The sequence below is a fragment of the Vanessa tameamea genome, chromosome 15 (assembly GCF_037043105.1).
Source record: "Vanessa tameamea isolate UH-Manoa-2023 chromosome 15, ilVanTame1 primary haplotype, whole genome shotgun sequence".
Taxonomy (NCBI): Eukaryota; Metazoa; Arthropoda; class Insecta; order Lepidoptera; family Nymphalidae; genus Vanessa; species Vanessa tameamea.
The window spans coordinates 8,181,127-8,196,036 of NC_087323.1; the positions used below are offsets into that span (position 1 = coordinate 8,181,127).

General features: G+C 29.7%; 3 protein-coding genes across 3 annotated transcripts; all 3 read right to left on the bottom strand.

The window, feature by feature from the left end:
* Positions 1–706: 706 nt before the first annotated feature.
* Positions 707–3,356, bottom strand: LOC113399637 (putative mediator of RNA polymerase II transcription subunit 12). Its single transcript, XM_064217206.1, has 2 exons — positions 3,336–3,356; positions 707–2,947 (listed from the first exon to the last, which is right to left on the bottom strand). Exons 1-2 carry the CDS (start codon positions 3,354–3,356, stop codon positions 707–709), a joined length of 2,262 nt encoding a protein of 753 aa, XP_064073276.1.
* Positions 3,357–7,450: 4,094 nt separating this feature from the next.
* LOC135193666 (putative uncharacterized protein DDB_G0271606) lies at positions 7,451–8,501 on the bottom strand. Its single transcript, XM_064217207.1, has one exon. The coding sequence runs from the start codon at positions 8,496–8,498 to the stop codon at positions 7,479–7,481; it is 1,020 nt and encodes a 339-aa protein (XP_064073277.1). The 5' UTR covers positions 8,499–8,501; the 3' UTR covers positions 7,451–7,478.
* Positions 8,502–10,159: 1,658 nt separating this feature from the next.
* LOC113399636 (uncharacterized) lies at positions 10,160–14,387 on the bottom strand. The gene is made up of 10 exons (XM_064217208.1): positions 14,203–14,387; positions 13,457–13,542; positions 12,833–12,933; positions 12,417–12,488; positions 11,913–12,031; positions 11,765–11,814; positions 11,256–11,288; positions 11,083–11,115; positions 10,823–10,890; positions 10,160–10,224 (listed from the first exon to the last, which is right to left on the bottom strand). Exons 1-9 carry the CDS (start codon positions 14,322–14,324, stop codon positions 10,829–10,831), a joined length of 678 nt encoding a protein of 225 aa, XP_064073278.1. The 5' UTR covers positions 14,325–14,387; the 3' UTR covers positions 10,160–10,224; positions 10,823–10,828.
* Positions 14,388–14,910: the final 523 nt, after the last annotated feature.

The window sequence follows — 14,910 nt, forward strand, 5'->3', positions numbered from 1 at the left end:
CGCAATCTCCGTGATTACGAATAATAAACCATTTAGTTTCTCCTTCCTGATGTTCAACTAGATGATTTCGTATTCAAAACGGTAGGCGTATGCTTTCTAAACGAAGACGTTATCTACTTGAAGAATATTCAACTATCTCCCAAAATATACCTACACGTTCCTATTTAAAATTCTGTAGTTTGTTTACGCCAAATCTTAAATTACAGCTGTTGTCATTGAATTGAAAATCATCATTAAACATAATAGTTTTTACATAATGTTTACTCTGTACATTAAAATGACGCCAAATTAATAATAATAACCATTTACCGTAGAGTAGATTATATTAGAGTAAATTAAATTTAAGTACTAAGTGAAATATTAAGAAAAATATAAAAAAGTAATTAAAGTATAAAATTTATAGTGAATGTAAGTTTTAAGTTCAAATTATCACAAAAGTATTTATGTCGAGGAAATAAAACATTATTTTAATCAATGATATATTTCATTTAATAACAATTTAACAAGAGCCTTAAAATTAGACAACAATTACTTACACTAAATGAAAATATTTTTAATTATTCATATTAATAAAGCGAGCATTTAAAGAAGGATGTTAGGATTAGCACTTAAGATAGAGTACGACTATGCATAACCCTCAGTAGAATACGTTTTTCACATATGAGATATCGTTTTTGGTATTTAGTACTAGTAGTTTATTAATATACTAATAATGTTTAACTACCGGTACAGGAATATGCTTGACAATTTCTAAAGGTACGGGATAAGGATGTGGGATTTTAACCTCGTAGGGCTCAGGAACAGGAACTAGGACTGGTGTTGGAACTGCAACTTTGACTTTTCTTACAACCGGCACGGGAAGGTGTCTCGTTACACTTACCTCTTTGTGGATAATTATTGGTGGTCCTTGATTGACAGCTTTAGCTTGTTCATTTTGTCTTTCATCTTCGAAGGCTTGTTGCTGCCTAAATATTGATTCTATTTGTTTCTCAACTTCAGTTTTCTGTTCATTTTTACCATCTGATTGTTTAGCTTCATTTCTCTGAGTGTTTGTTTCGTTCATATTTTGGTTTTGCTTTTGAACATTTAATTCTTGCATTTGCAAACGGTTTTGACCTAAAATACCGTCCCATTGCTGTTTTAGCTGTTCATAAGGTAAGAACTTTTCCTTATTAGCAGATTCTGGACTAAATGGTACCCAATCATACTCTTTTTTTAAAACACTCTCTTCTGCTGTTTTTCTTTCTTTTTGAGTATTAAAATTGATCTGTGGTTCATTTCTAAAAATGTCATTGAAAACATTTTGTCTCTGTTCTTCCATTGGTTTTTGCTCTGCATATAAGTTCGTAAAATCATAATTTATTTGTTGGTTTTCAGAAGTTGTTTTAGGGTAAAATGAATATTGTGGCAGTACTTCTCGATGTGCCTGCGGTTCTTTAACTTGTGAGAACATTTTATTGTATTCATTATATGTTTTTAATTGTTTTTGTTGGTTGTCCTGTAATAGAGGTTCGACCTGAGCCTTTGGAATCTGAGAGATTACCTTGTTGTATTGATTATATGTTTTTAATCTTTGTTGTTGTTGTTGATTGTTATGCGATAACAGTCCACGAAGTTCAACTTTGGGTTCTTCAGCCTGTGAGGGTTTCTTGTTGTATTGATTATAGGTTTTCAATGGTTGTTGTTGTCGTTGTTGTTGATTGTCATGTGATAAAAGTCCCCTAAGTTCTACCTGGGGTTCTTCAGTTTTTGAGGGAATCTTGTTGTATTGATTATATTTTTTCAATTGTTGTTGTTGTTGATTGTCTTTCGATAAAATTGGACGAAATTCTACCTGGGGTTCTTCAACTTGTGAGAAAATATTGTTATACTGTTTATATTCTTTCAGTTCTTGTTGCTGATTACTGCTTGATATATATCTACGAAGTTCTGGCTGGGATTCTTCAATTTGTGCGATAGCTTTGTTATATTCGTTCAGCTGTTGTTCTTGATTCTTACGTGACAGAAATTCATGAAGTTCTGGCTGGGATTCTTCAATTTGTGCAATAGCTTTGTTATATTCGTTCAGCTGTTGTTCTTGATTCTTACGTGACAGAAATTCATGAAGTTCTGGCTGGGATTCTTCAATTTGTGCGATAGCTTTGTTATATTCGTTCAGCTGTTGTTTTTGACTGTTACTTGATAGAAATTCACGAAGTTCTGGCTGAGTTTCATCAATTTGTGCGATAGCTTTGTTATATTCGTTCAGCTGTTGTTCTTGATTGTTACGTGACAAAAGTCCACGCAGTTCTGGCTGAGATTGTTCAAGTTGTGAGATAGCTTTGTTATATTCATTATATTCTCTTAGTTGTTGTTGATGTTGTTGTTGATTTAGTTCACGAAGTTCAGGCTGGGATTTCAGCTGTTGTTGTAAATTGTTCCGTGATTGAAGACCACGAAATTCTGGCTGAGATTCTGTTATTTGTGAGATAGCTTTGTAGTATTCATTATATTCTTTCAGTTGTTGATTAAGTCCACGAAGTTCTGTCTGGGCCTCTTCAATTTGTGAGATAGCTTTGTTGTATTCATTATTTTCTTTCTGTTGTTGTTGTTTACCGTTACGCGATACAAGTCCACCAAATTTGGCTTGGGGTTGTACAACTTGAGAGTTAATCTTGTTGTATGGATTATATGCATTTAACTGTTGTTCTCGGTTAGAGTTTTGTAAACCTGATTGTTGACGAACTTTTTCTGCGTCGATTTGTGCTTGAGCGTCCACAGATACTTTGCCATTTTTTAAATCCTTAATATCTTGCGGTGTCAGATATAATGTATACTCTTGAGTAACAAATCTTTTATCAAACTTCTGTGACGTATTTGATGATGTTGATGATTCTTCTATTGCTCGTGGACCAGTTTTTAGTTGTTTCGATTTGCTTAGCGCCGCAAGGGCTAAAATGCAAAATATCTGAAAAAAAAATGTCTCAGTTGGTAAAGAAATTGAAACACACAAAGGATCAACAACAATTTCAAATTCATCAATTTCTCCACTATTACTCCTATTCTTTCAAATTCTGCCACGTCAGTTCAGGAAGTTCATCCAGTTAAAGCAGTCTGTGACTGCCACAACCGGCATTGAAGCTCCAAACTTTCTTCTAAAAGAGAGCGGAGGCCTTAGCCCAGCAACGGGAAATCTACAGGCTGTTACTTTACTTTTTACTTTGTTTTATAATCCAAATTATATTGATAACGAAACTATTTATTATTTGTGAAATTATCATATGTATTTTAAAAAACCTTCAAACAATAAAACAGACTACAAGATAAAGAAGAATAGAAGTCACAAGAGTACTTACATATGCTAGCAACTTAGTCATGATTGTTGCTGTCGATGAGATCAGAAGAACTCTGGTGAAGATCGAGAAAGGACTTCTTTTTTATACTCGCGAGCTCAAAAAAAATATAAAATGGGAGCTGTTTTGGAATAATTTAGAATAAATTAAGTACATTTTGATTTTATAATTCACCGGAAGCATCGATGAATTTGATCAGTACATAAATATTGAGTTTAATGAGAAAATGTCGTTTTCTGTGTTAAATATGTAAAACTTTGTATGTGTGAGTGTGATACATATTCGAAACGACTTCATGGATAGTCAAATTTCTAAATTTCAACAATTATGAAACATTTTGGGATATAAAACACGTCTTTATACTTTAAATACAGGTATATTAAAGTTGCATCATATTTTATATACAAATATTATATTAATCATAGACATATTTTATAACCTTCTAATAAAGCAACTAATTATACTTAAAGTTCGTAAATCTCTTGTTAACAATTTACTGCAATGAACACTTAATTCATGCTCAAAGAATAAATAGTGCTTAAATTAAACTACATAATTTATAAGTCGTTTGAAGATTATACAATATAAATATATCATAATTCTTATAACCTTTACACAGTAAATAAATAGATTAATTACCATTAAATACCTTTGAGGTTTGCGTTTACAGCGGCGTTTACCACGAATTGTTCTGTATTTGTATCAAAATTAAAAACTTTAGAATGAAAGTATTGTGCAATGTGTTGGTAGCTTGAATTTAATAAATAATATCAAATTGTCAAAATTAATTTTCAAAGCTACGTGCAATGCCCGAGTTGCATTAGTTGTTCGATTAATTATATTTTTAAAATCAGAAAAAACCTTAATTTCCTAAAGTCGTAGGAACGTTAAATATTCTGACATCCATAGCTGATTCAACGGTGTTTTTAATGTATGAATTTACCCAAAATTGACTGGATCGTCAAATACATTCAGACGATCGAGTCGCTTTTTTTTTATTTAACAAAACAAAAGTTAAAGACAATAAATGTGTCAAAGGGCGAACAATGAATATTGTAAGCCATATTTTATTTAATATATGGCATATTTCATTGAAGATTTATATCTCTTTTTTTGTGGTTAATTAGACTCATATTTTTTTAGAAAATGTACTGAGATTTCGAAATATTTATTTAACTACCATTAGTGTTTATAGCTCGTATAATTATTAAACGTTAATAAATGACTACTTGGTCTAACGTGTATTTTATACTTAGTACGTCATACGATTAATCATTATACTAAGAATGTATTATACAAAGTATGTATGTATATATGTACATCGTGTAGAACAAAATAAATATCATTGAGGGCACTGAGAGGTACTAGAAGGACGAAATTCCGTTCACTGTTACATTTTGTCGCTAAGATACGATGAAGCAAATAGATTTCATCTAAAAGCGAACACACAATTTTACAAATGATTGTCGTAACATTAGCAAGACAATTAAATCAATATAAATAAATTTAATAAACAGTTATTTGAAGGTATATTGAGAAGACCTCCTCTGATCTCTCTTAGATCATAACACTTTTTTAAGCAGTTTAAATAAAACAGTGTGTGAGATGTTTCTTTATTCTGTGAATTTTAAGTGCCTGGGCATATTTAAATTGAACGTTATTAATATTTTAAATATATTCGTATCGTTAGAATCCTAACATGAATCCGACTGACACTGGCTATACATATTTTACTGTTTAGTTCAATTTTAGCAAGAAGCCACGTCTTTTAATTTTTGACACTGACATAATTTGTGATATCATATGATTTAGATATATCTATATAATCTAAATAAAATTCAAATACGCGTGTTGGTATTTGGCCACACTCTGCATTATCATTTGTATTTTTTGTAAGTTTTCCTCCTAGGCATACAGACATACAGACATACAGGTGGAACAAGCTATTATAGATATTTTTAGAAAAGAAAATTAAATAATCTATTGGTCGGTGACATTTGATCTAAGTTATGTATTTATTTCAAGCTAAAAGTATTATCTTTATTCGGGTTTATTCCAAATCAAATTCTAAAATCAGAAACAGTAAAAATCAAAATATACTTTATTCAAGTAGGATCTTACAAGCACTTTTGAATCTTCATTTTACAGAAATGTATTAAAAGTGAAGTTACCACCGATTCAGAACGTAGATTTAATCGAGAAGAACCAGCAATTAACTCAATAGTTACTCTTTTCAACATTTGAAATAGAAGTTATTCCTATACGCTCAAGCGGTTTTGAATAGTGATTTTACAGCATTAAATTAAACTAGTGGGTCTCCCGCGAAACTTCGCGCATATTCATAAGATTTTTTAGGAATTTCGAAAACTTTGATTTCATTTCATTGTAAACTGCAAGTCACTCATCTACATTTGGCGCCAAAATGATGAAACCTCTTTTAAATTTTTATTTTTCTATTTTATTAGTTCAGTTAGAATTGGAGTTTGTCGAAAACAATATACTTTAATATCCTATACACTATACTTTAATTTGGTTTACGTTTTTCATTTTTTTTTTCTTATACAGTCGAGAGTAAATTTCCCTCTCTAACCGGTCAGTAATTTTTTTCCGTTCTCTAAAATTATTTTTTTGTTAAATCGTAACAATTTTGTAAATTGCAATCAAAAATCCTCTTTAATTTTCTGCACATCTACGGCTCTTCAAAATGTGGCCATAACCGATTTTTATATGTTCAGCGATCATTCCATAATCACCGGGACAAAAATCGGCTTACGATATTAATATATAAGATGAAAACGTACCGGTTCGAAATGTAGATTCCACGGACAACATCTAGAAACTCAGTAGGTCCTATTTATCGCAATTAAAGCTGCATTATCAACTGTATACAATTAATGAAAAATATTTAAAATCTTCGTATTTAAATATATAAGTGGTCTAGTGACCAGCTTACAAAGTTGCAATTCCCGATGTGCCGATTTTGATCATTAAGTGCGTGAGTGGTTATGTTTTTCTGATCTAAAAATACAGTACAACCTTGGAAATAGGATGTTCACAATGTCATTTCCCGTGCCTGGGAAATCACAGATCTAGGTCCTGAACCTGCTCTGACGCTGATTGTGTCGGTTTGGATTACTGGAGCGCAATCGTTTTGCGCACACATTCTCGTGCTACTTATACACTATACATCTTCCGAAAGGTTGATTTAAAATATATATTTAAAATATTTAACCCAAAGGAACATCACCTGTTTCATTTTTAAAAAACATTAATAAAAATTAAAATATATGATAATAAAATATATATATATATGATGTTGTGTTATTAAATATATTGAAGATATTTTACACGATTTTTTTAAAATTTAGTATTTTATTAAGTTATTAGACGGGACTCTATGAATATGTTTTACAAGTGAAGTAGTTTCATTTCAGTAGCTTATAATTGATATTATATATTGCAACGAGAAAGCAGTTGGGTTGGTTCGTAATATTTTTTGTTAAATACAATTGTTATAGTAAATAAGGCAACAGAAAATCATTTAAGAAAGAAAAATAAACACGCTTATATATTTACATGATTTTTCGTTGGGATTTGGCTGAGAGAGCTCTTAAAAAAAGCTTTAAACCTTTTTTTGTTACAAAATTAATAATTTGAGAGCTATACTTTTATTCGGTTTATCTGTTGAAATACCACTGACTAAATAATTAAAAAAAAAGGTATATACCCTATTTAAAAATAATATAATATAGTCGACTCATATAACCTAAAATCTTCAAATATGAGCTTTTCGTTTGATATTACATTAAAATCGTTTGAACTGAATTTGTTTTTTAGCTTCTATAGAAAATCATAATACAAAGACTTGTTCGAAATTAATTATGAAAACTACTTTGAGCATTACCAAATTGACATTTATAAAATTATTATATCTCATATACTATAAAAGAAAGACGTATGGTCGAATTGGGTGAAAATTAAGTAAAGATCATGATTATTTTAATTTTTATTTGTATTACATAATCACCTATATAACAGAACAAAACAGTCAACAATATATTTAATTTCAACAACAATTAACATTTAATAAACATCTATTTCAGACTCATTTTTAAAAGGTATTAAAATTAAGATTGACATAACAATTTAATGTTTTCTGATTACTGGTACAGGGATGTGCTTTATAATTTCGTAAGGCACGGGGTATGGGTGAGGTACTTTAACTTCATATGGTTCAGGCACTGGTACGAGCACTGGGGTAGGCACCGAGACCTTTACTTTTTGTACAACATGTACTGGAAGATGTTTAGTGACCCTCACTTCTTTGTGAATAAGTATGGGTGACCTTTGGTTATTTCCTTGGTCTTCTGCGCGAGAGTTCTCTTGGCTAAAGTCATAAGCTTTATTATTCCTTAAAGCAAATTGGATTTCTTTTTCGATTTCAGATCTCGTTTCCTCCTCCTCCTTGGATTGGTTGGATTCCCACTGCACAGACTCTTTGTTCGCCTTTAAATCTTCAGAATTTTGTTTCTCATTTGCTTCAGACAGAGCCTTAAGCTGGCCGCGGTTATGTTCTAAAAGGCGATTCCAGTGTTGTTGTAATTCTTCATGTAAAAGTGCTTCTTCTTGGGCTTGATCGGAAATAGGATTGTATGGTCTGAAAAGTTGCCCCTCTTTCCTTTCTTGTTGTTCCTCAATATTTTGTATTTGCTGTTCTCTAAGTTTTTGCTCACGATACAAGTTGAAAGCCTCAAAACCTCCGTCTTGATTTTCGAAGACGGGCCTAGTCTTGAATAGAAATGGGTTTTGGGAAATAAAACCTTGACTTTCCTCTTGAGGCTGTTCAACTGGTGCTACTCTCGTATATTTCGGCCAAGGAGTTTGCTCTGGCTGTTGACCGTAGCCCTGAAGAGTATATTGTTGGTTATCTTTAAGTGATTGAGCCTCAGCTTCCTTGTTATCTTTAAGTGATTGAGCCTCAGCTTCCTTGTTCGCAGAATTTCTGGCTTCATTCAAAGATTTTATTTGACTTGGTGTAAGAAACAATGTAATTTCCCGAGTCGCATATCTCTTATCGTTTGCTTTCGATGTTGAAGAGGATTCGCTAATTGTTTGCGGTCCAGGATTTAACTGCTTTGCTGCGGTGAATGCCAATATGGCTAACATGAAAAATATCTGAAAGATAAAATATAAAGTATTTAATATATCTTAAACTTAAACTAGATAGAATATTAAAAATACGATAACAAGGCATTATAGACGACACAATATCGAATGAGTTTAAAAGATAAAACAAAATTGGTTCACTCAAAATCATAAGTGTATAAGGCGCATCAAGTATTTTAAGCATATGAAAAATCATTTTTAAAATAATTTTAATTGAGAATGTGTAAAAAGTACCAGATATTTTTATTGTAATAAAAAATGGATCAAAACTTACAATTGACTGCATCTCGAAGTAGCTTACGACAGTCTTCGATCAGAACAGGTAGATATCTGTTAAAAAATATCGAAAATACAACTATTTTATACTCGCCAAATCAAAAAATTTTCATAAGAACACACGTGGTTTTGAATAAATTATATCGGTTTTCGAAATTTGCGGAAGAGGCAATATAGTTTAAGTTTATACATACCATTAGAAATTTAAAACTAATTTATACATAAACATGTAAAAAAGGACTTAAGAAATTTAAGTTATTTAATATTTATGATATAGTATATATAATAGGCTTTGAGATTTTGTTTCAATTTGACTAGTTTTATTCAATACAAAAAGAGAAATAAAATAAATGTCAAAATTATATACAAATATTAAAATTTATTTTATGTTTACAGTCTGACAAGTACACTTGCAGTTATCATAAGGACTTTTATTATGTAATAGAATGTAGTCTTATTCACTTTGTATTAACTAAGCTAATATTAATAATTATATCTAAGTCTATTTAAATTGGCCTTAAATGACCAAAAACAATTATTATAAAGGCACACGGTTAAAGTTCTAGAATAAAAATGAAGGATTCGCAATTATCCAACTTAATTTAATTTTCATATCATTAAAAATATGTAAAATTGTATTTCTTTAAAATTTAGTTTATTTGAAATTGATGTCAAAGCATTTATATGTGCATAGGATTAACATAGAAAATTACCAGCAAACTAATCCAATTGTAAACTGAAGTCTCGTCTTAGCGTTATATTATATTTTGACAAATGCATAACATTCAACAAACTACGTAAATTTAATATTGTGTTTTGATTTTTTGTTTCATTTTTATTTATTAAATTTATCGTAGAACGCATTGTTATTAAGTACACATTTAAATCAAAATACTCTTTATTGTACACCAATAATCACATATAAGAAAAATACACCGGAGGCGGTCTTATCCCTAGAACAACGATCATCTTATTCATCTTTAAAACTTATTATATGAATTATGTCAAAAGCGATTCAGATATTAAATTAAATGTTAAGTTTAACTACGTTACGGAATAATAGTTTCTTGTTTTTAAGATCTATGAATATATATACATACATACATATAATTATATAGTTTTAATTTTGTGCTCAATAAAAAAACAAGTCCCTATTAACATATCTAATTTATCAAAATTGTATAATCAATTTTAATCTATATCTTAGCCGTTGTTTAAAGCACCGAATAAAATATTAATTTTATTTCACTCGGTGAACTAGTACAAAAATGTGTGAATTTATTTTATCATCTTTAAAAATTGAATAATTGAAAAACTTTAAATCTCTAGAATGAATGTATTCATTTTGTTAACAAGACCTGTAGCTGGTATATTAAAAGAGCAAATAAAATTAATTCTATTTATTTTCAAAAAATATCAGCAGCCCCTGAAGTCTCACGATGACATTGAACTGTTAAAAAAAAATTAAGTTATAAAATACGTTTAATTTATTTAAAACGTATCTAATTCAACTTATATAATAATTATTAGCACTCGAAAAAATGCATTTTTATTTAACCTAAAAAGATGAAATTAAAAAAAGAACACAACTTTATACCTTATATGGATTCCAAAAGATTTCTAAATAGATAAAATCACCAAATGTAATAAATTATTATTAATTTGATTTGTTTTATTTGTTTTATCACTTTGCTTTATTCGGTCATTTGATGAAATCGGTCTTTAATGTTATATGGACTTAAAATCAAGTTTAATATATTTAATACATAATCTTGGATTTTATGCCAGTTAATTCAATAGACTTATTATTTCTTACACACCGATTATACCATTTAATCTTCAGAACATCTACAAAGCGAGATTTTCCAAAAAAATATTATTTAACTATCAAGTGCCAATGAAGCTCTGAAGTTTAAGATGTGCTGTTAAACTTTCATTAACATACTTACATTTTTGTTAAAATAACAACAATCTTTAATTTATATACTGTATTTTTATTTATAATCTAAATAAAATTAGTCCAACAAAAACATTTTTATTTACTTTACCACTTTTCATGATGGGGCGGCCGTAGATGTATTATTTATATCTGCTAAACTTGTATCAGGTAAAGCCGCTAAAATAAAATAAAAAATAAAGTTTAGGTAGTGTTTTAATTTCAATAAATAAATAAAATTATTCAAAGCAATGTAAATATATGTTTTAATTACTAGAAGAGCTATTATTGGAGAAATCAAAAAGCAAAAATCACTTTCAATATCAATGCTCGCAACATCCGTTGTGTTGGTAATATTGTTAATTAACTCACCTGTAGTTGTATCATTGGGATTAGGTTGTTCACCTGAAATCATATTATACTTTACTTCACTAAATATTGTAATTACAAAATATTGTTATAATAATACTTTTGAAAGAAATATTGTGTTCTCAATATCATTATTTACAACATTCGTAATGTTGGCAAAATTGTTAATTACTTACTTTTAGTGGAATCGTTAGGATTGGGTTGTCCATCTGAAATCATTTACTTTAATATAATTTACTGATCATCATAATTACGGAATATTGGTATTACATTTGTTTTTTTTTTTAATATTACTAGAAATTCATTAATTGTTTTTATAATATTGGTATATTGTGTTAGGATTGGATACGACAATAAACGATAGCAAGTAGCATCCACCCTATAACACTGGCATCACTTATATCGCTAGACGGTTCGTATACCTTAAACTTATTGAGAACTTGAGTTTTAGAAACAGTATTCTTTAGTAAAACAGTACAAATCAGGCCTTTTTAAAATTTCTTATAGAGTCGACTGGAGACCCAAGCTAGCAATTACTATGGTCAAATATTAAAGATCCAAGATTTCGTAATTACATTTTAAATAAAGTAAGTCTTTTTTAATTACGTGAACAAAAATTTAAATTAAACAGTAATATCAAAAATCTCATCTCAATCATAAAACAAAATAGGCATTTTATATAAACCTGAACTTGAAGCTACCGTTGTACCATCCGTCGTTGTTTCAGATTCCGATCTGAAATTTAAACAAATATAACAAATTTAATTTAAAATATCATCTAAAATTAGGAAGTACTTTTTTTACTGTATAGAATATACAGGCATAATACGCACTGTATCTCCATAATTGTCTTAGTGATTTTCTCGTCATCCACACTAAAGACTGCTTGATACACCCCTTCGAAGGTGGGTGTGTACTCGGTCATACGAATTTTTATTGCTGTTGGTGAAGTCTGAAAATATTAATATACGAGTACCTTAATACATTTAAGTTGTGAGAAGTAAACGATATCTATTAAACGTACAAAAAATGTCACACATACCGATTGTAATTATTACTAGCTACACATCTTACTTATATAAAGTTCGAGGTTGATATTTAGATATAAACTAAATGCCAGTATTTTCACTATAGACAAAAACGCTTTGTTTTCTATCTCATAACCAAATTAATATCAAATAGTTTAAACGCATGAATCGCGATATTTCTCACAGCGTAGGTCAAATAAAAAAATCTGTTGAGGCCGATAGGAAAATTACAGACTATCATATAACAGTAATGAAAAATTATATAAATACGTGATGAATACAGTCAAAGCAACAATATTGACAACTTACAACATAAAATGCTATTGAGTTAAGTGAACTTCTTCTAGTTGAAGTTTCTAACGGTATGCCGTTGACGTAAACCTGTTAAAATAAATATTAGAACATTTCATGGACTTAAGCAATATAACTCATTAATACATATCTCAATATATTAGTTAATTTATACAAAAGTAATTTACTTTAGCTGCAACTACAGTTAAGATTTCTCTATGTCGGAGGTTGATAGCTAAATCCTTCTAGTATTTATGCTGAATATCTCAAACATATTCATTATCATTTTGTTTTACGAGTACGATATAAATTGCAAAAAAATATCATTTGTTTTTACAAATATCGAATTTGAAACTATAAACTATGTTGTGTTAAACATACAATATCTGATTATTATATTTTCAATTCAATTGAGAAGAATACTATAAAATTACCTTATCAACGAGACAATTGTCACAATTGTACGGAACTTCATGTTCGAATTGCTCTCCTTCATTTGGTGCATTTAGAACATCTACTTTTGGTATCGTAACAGCTGAAAATATTAGCAAACATTTAAATATAAACTTCTGCTAACACTGACGTTAATAATGAAAGCGAGCCCATATTCAAAATCACAGTATTATCTAAAATCAAGAAGTAATTAATCTTTTAAAATTTTCAAAATCAAATAACCAACCTTTCAAGTCTTCTATGTATAAATTATTATTAAATATGTGTATATTTGCTAATGTTACTGACGTCTCGCATATCTTGAATACCAATTAATATATTGGCTCTGAACTAATTTTATTCAACGCATAAATTTACATAATCAACGATTAACTATTTTTTAAAGAATGGACAAAATACATATAAAATATACGTAAATAATTGCTTACCGGGCGCTAAAATGCAGAATATGAAAATAATTTATAATGATAATACGAGTATACATTCATAACAAGTAAATTTTGGACTAAAAAAATGTTGTACTTACAATTGTCTAGAAAAATAAGAAAACAATTAATTAACAACTTTAATTAAATTTATTAACTCCTCTAATAAAAAAAACTCACTTTCAATTACAGCCAAAATTTTCGTGAACAATTTTCCACTATCATTAAAAGATCCCATGTATACACAGGATACAGTGTCTTCAAACCTAAAAACATTTAGGTACTGAGTGTAATATTGAGCACATTTAACCGAGGTTAAAAGTTCAAACCGAGGCAAGTACCACTGAATTCATATTATATCATATGCTTAATTTTTTTTTTTATAACTCAATTCGTGCTCAGCGGTGAAGAAAAACATAATGAGGAAACTTGCATGTGTACATTAAAACCAATTTAAGTTTTACTTGTAGTTTAACGTGGAAGGACGCGCCTTTGTAAGCGAATAGACCCAGCTCTTGGTGGTAAGGCTTTGTGCAAGCCCATCGGGCAATTACCACCCACTCATCATATATTCTACCGCCAAGCAGCAATACTTAGTATTGTTGTGTTGCGGTTTGAAAGGTGAGTGAGCCAGTGTAACTACGGGCACAAGGGATATACCATTTTAGCTCCCAAGGTTGGTGGCGTCTTGGCAATGCAAGGAATGGTTAATATTTCTTACAGTGCTGTCTATGGGCGGTGATGACAACTTACCTATCTGCCAACCTATAAAATGAAATAGTTTCTCAACATTTCAAAAGTGAGACATGAGGTGAGTTCTTATTATTTATATTTAACAAACTATATTGAATACAGTGCTACTACTCGAAATGTACATTCTATTAAGTAATATATCGAATTAGTAACGTAGATAATCCTTAAATTACCTGGGAAAGTTGAAATTGACCACATTTTTTGAAGCTATTATTTGAACATTATCAGTAGGGATCATACTCTCCCCATTGCAAAGAACATCGGATAGCTCACAGGTTTCACAAGAATAGTTCATAGACAGCTCGACGTGTTTACCCACTTCGTATGAGGCGGTTAAACGACTTGTTTGTACCACTAAGAAACATAATAAAAAATAACTAATTGTTTTCCTATAAAAATATATTCTGTTTACACTTTCAATAAGAATAAACGATGATGACCTTTATAATTAACCAACTTTGTTAACGAAAATAAAGTAAAATATGATAAGAACTCAAATGGTATTTACATTAAAATAATTACTGGTGATAATATAATCCTGAAAAAATTCTCAGAGCAGACTATTAACTGCACAAGAGATATTTATAGTACCTAAATGTTTGCAAAAATTGTACTCTCTATCCTTGTGATTTAGTGAAGTTACTACGTTTGAAGTTAATACTCGCTGATTATGTAAAATATTGACGTACACTAAAGAACATACATATGTATATATCAAAATGCAGTATAATAATATCAATTGCAGTCGTGGCAGCTCATATTTCCCAAAGTAATATGTAACAGAAAAAACAGATAAAAATAGTTTATAAATTTCTTAGATACATATTTCGATGTTTTAAAATGAAATTAACGCCTCCTAGCCGACTCTTGATAAATAAGGA

Excerpts from the sequence above, each read along its gene's own strand:
- LOC113399637 (XM_064217206.1), bottom strand. The coding sequence starts at position 3,356 with ATGACTAAGTTGCTAGCATAT. Across the intron at positions 2,948-3,335 it reads TGACTAAGTTGCTAGCATAT|ATATTTTGCATTTTAGCCCT; the intron begins GTAAGTACTCTT and ends TTTTTTTTTCAG.
- LOC135193666 (XM_064217207.1), bottom strand. The coding sequence starts at position 8,498 with ATGTTAGCCATATTGGCATTCACCGCAGCAAAGCAGTTAAATCCTGGA.
- LOC113399636 (XM_064217208.1), bottom strand. The coding sequence starts at position 14,324 with ATGAACTATTCTTGTGAAACCTGTGAGCTATCCGATGTTCTTTGCAAT. Across the intron at positions 12,934-13,456 it reads AATTTTGGCTGTAATTGAAA|CTGTTACGATACCAAAAGTA; the intron begins GTGAGTTTTTTT and ends TAATATTTTCAG. Across the intron at positions 12,032-12,416 it reads ACTCAATAGCATTTTATGTT|ACTTCACCAACAGCAATAAA; the intron begins GTAAGTTGTCAA and ends TAATATTTTCAG.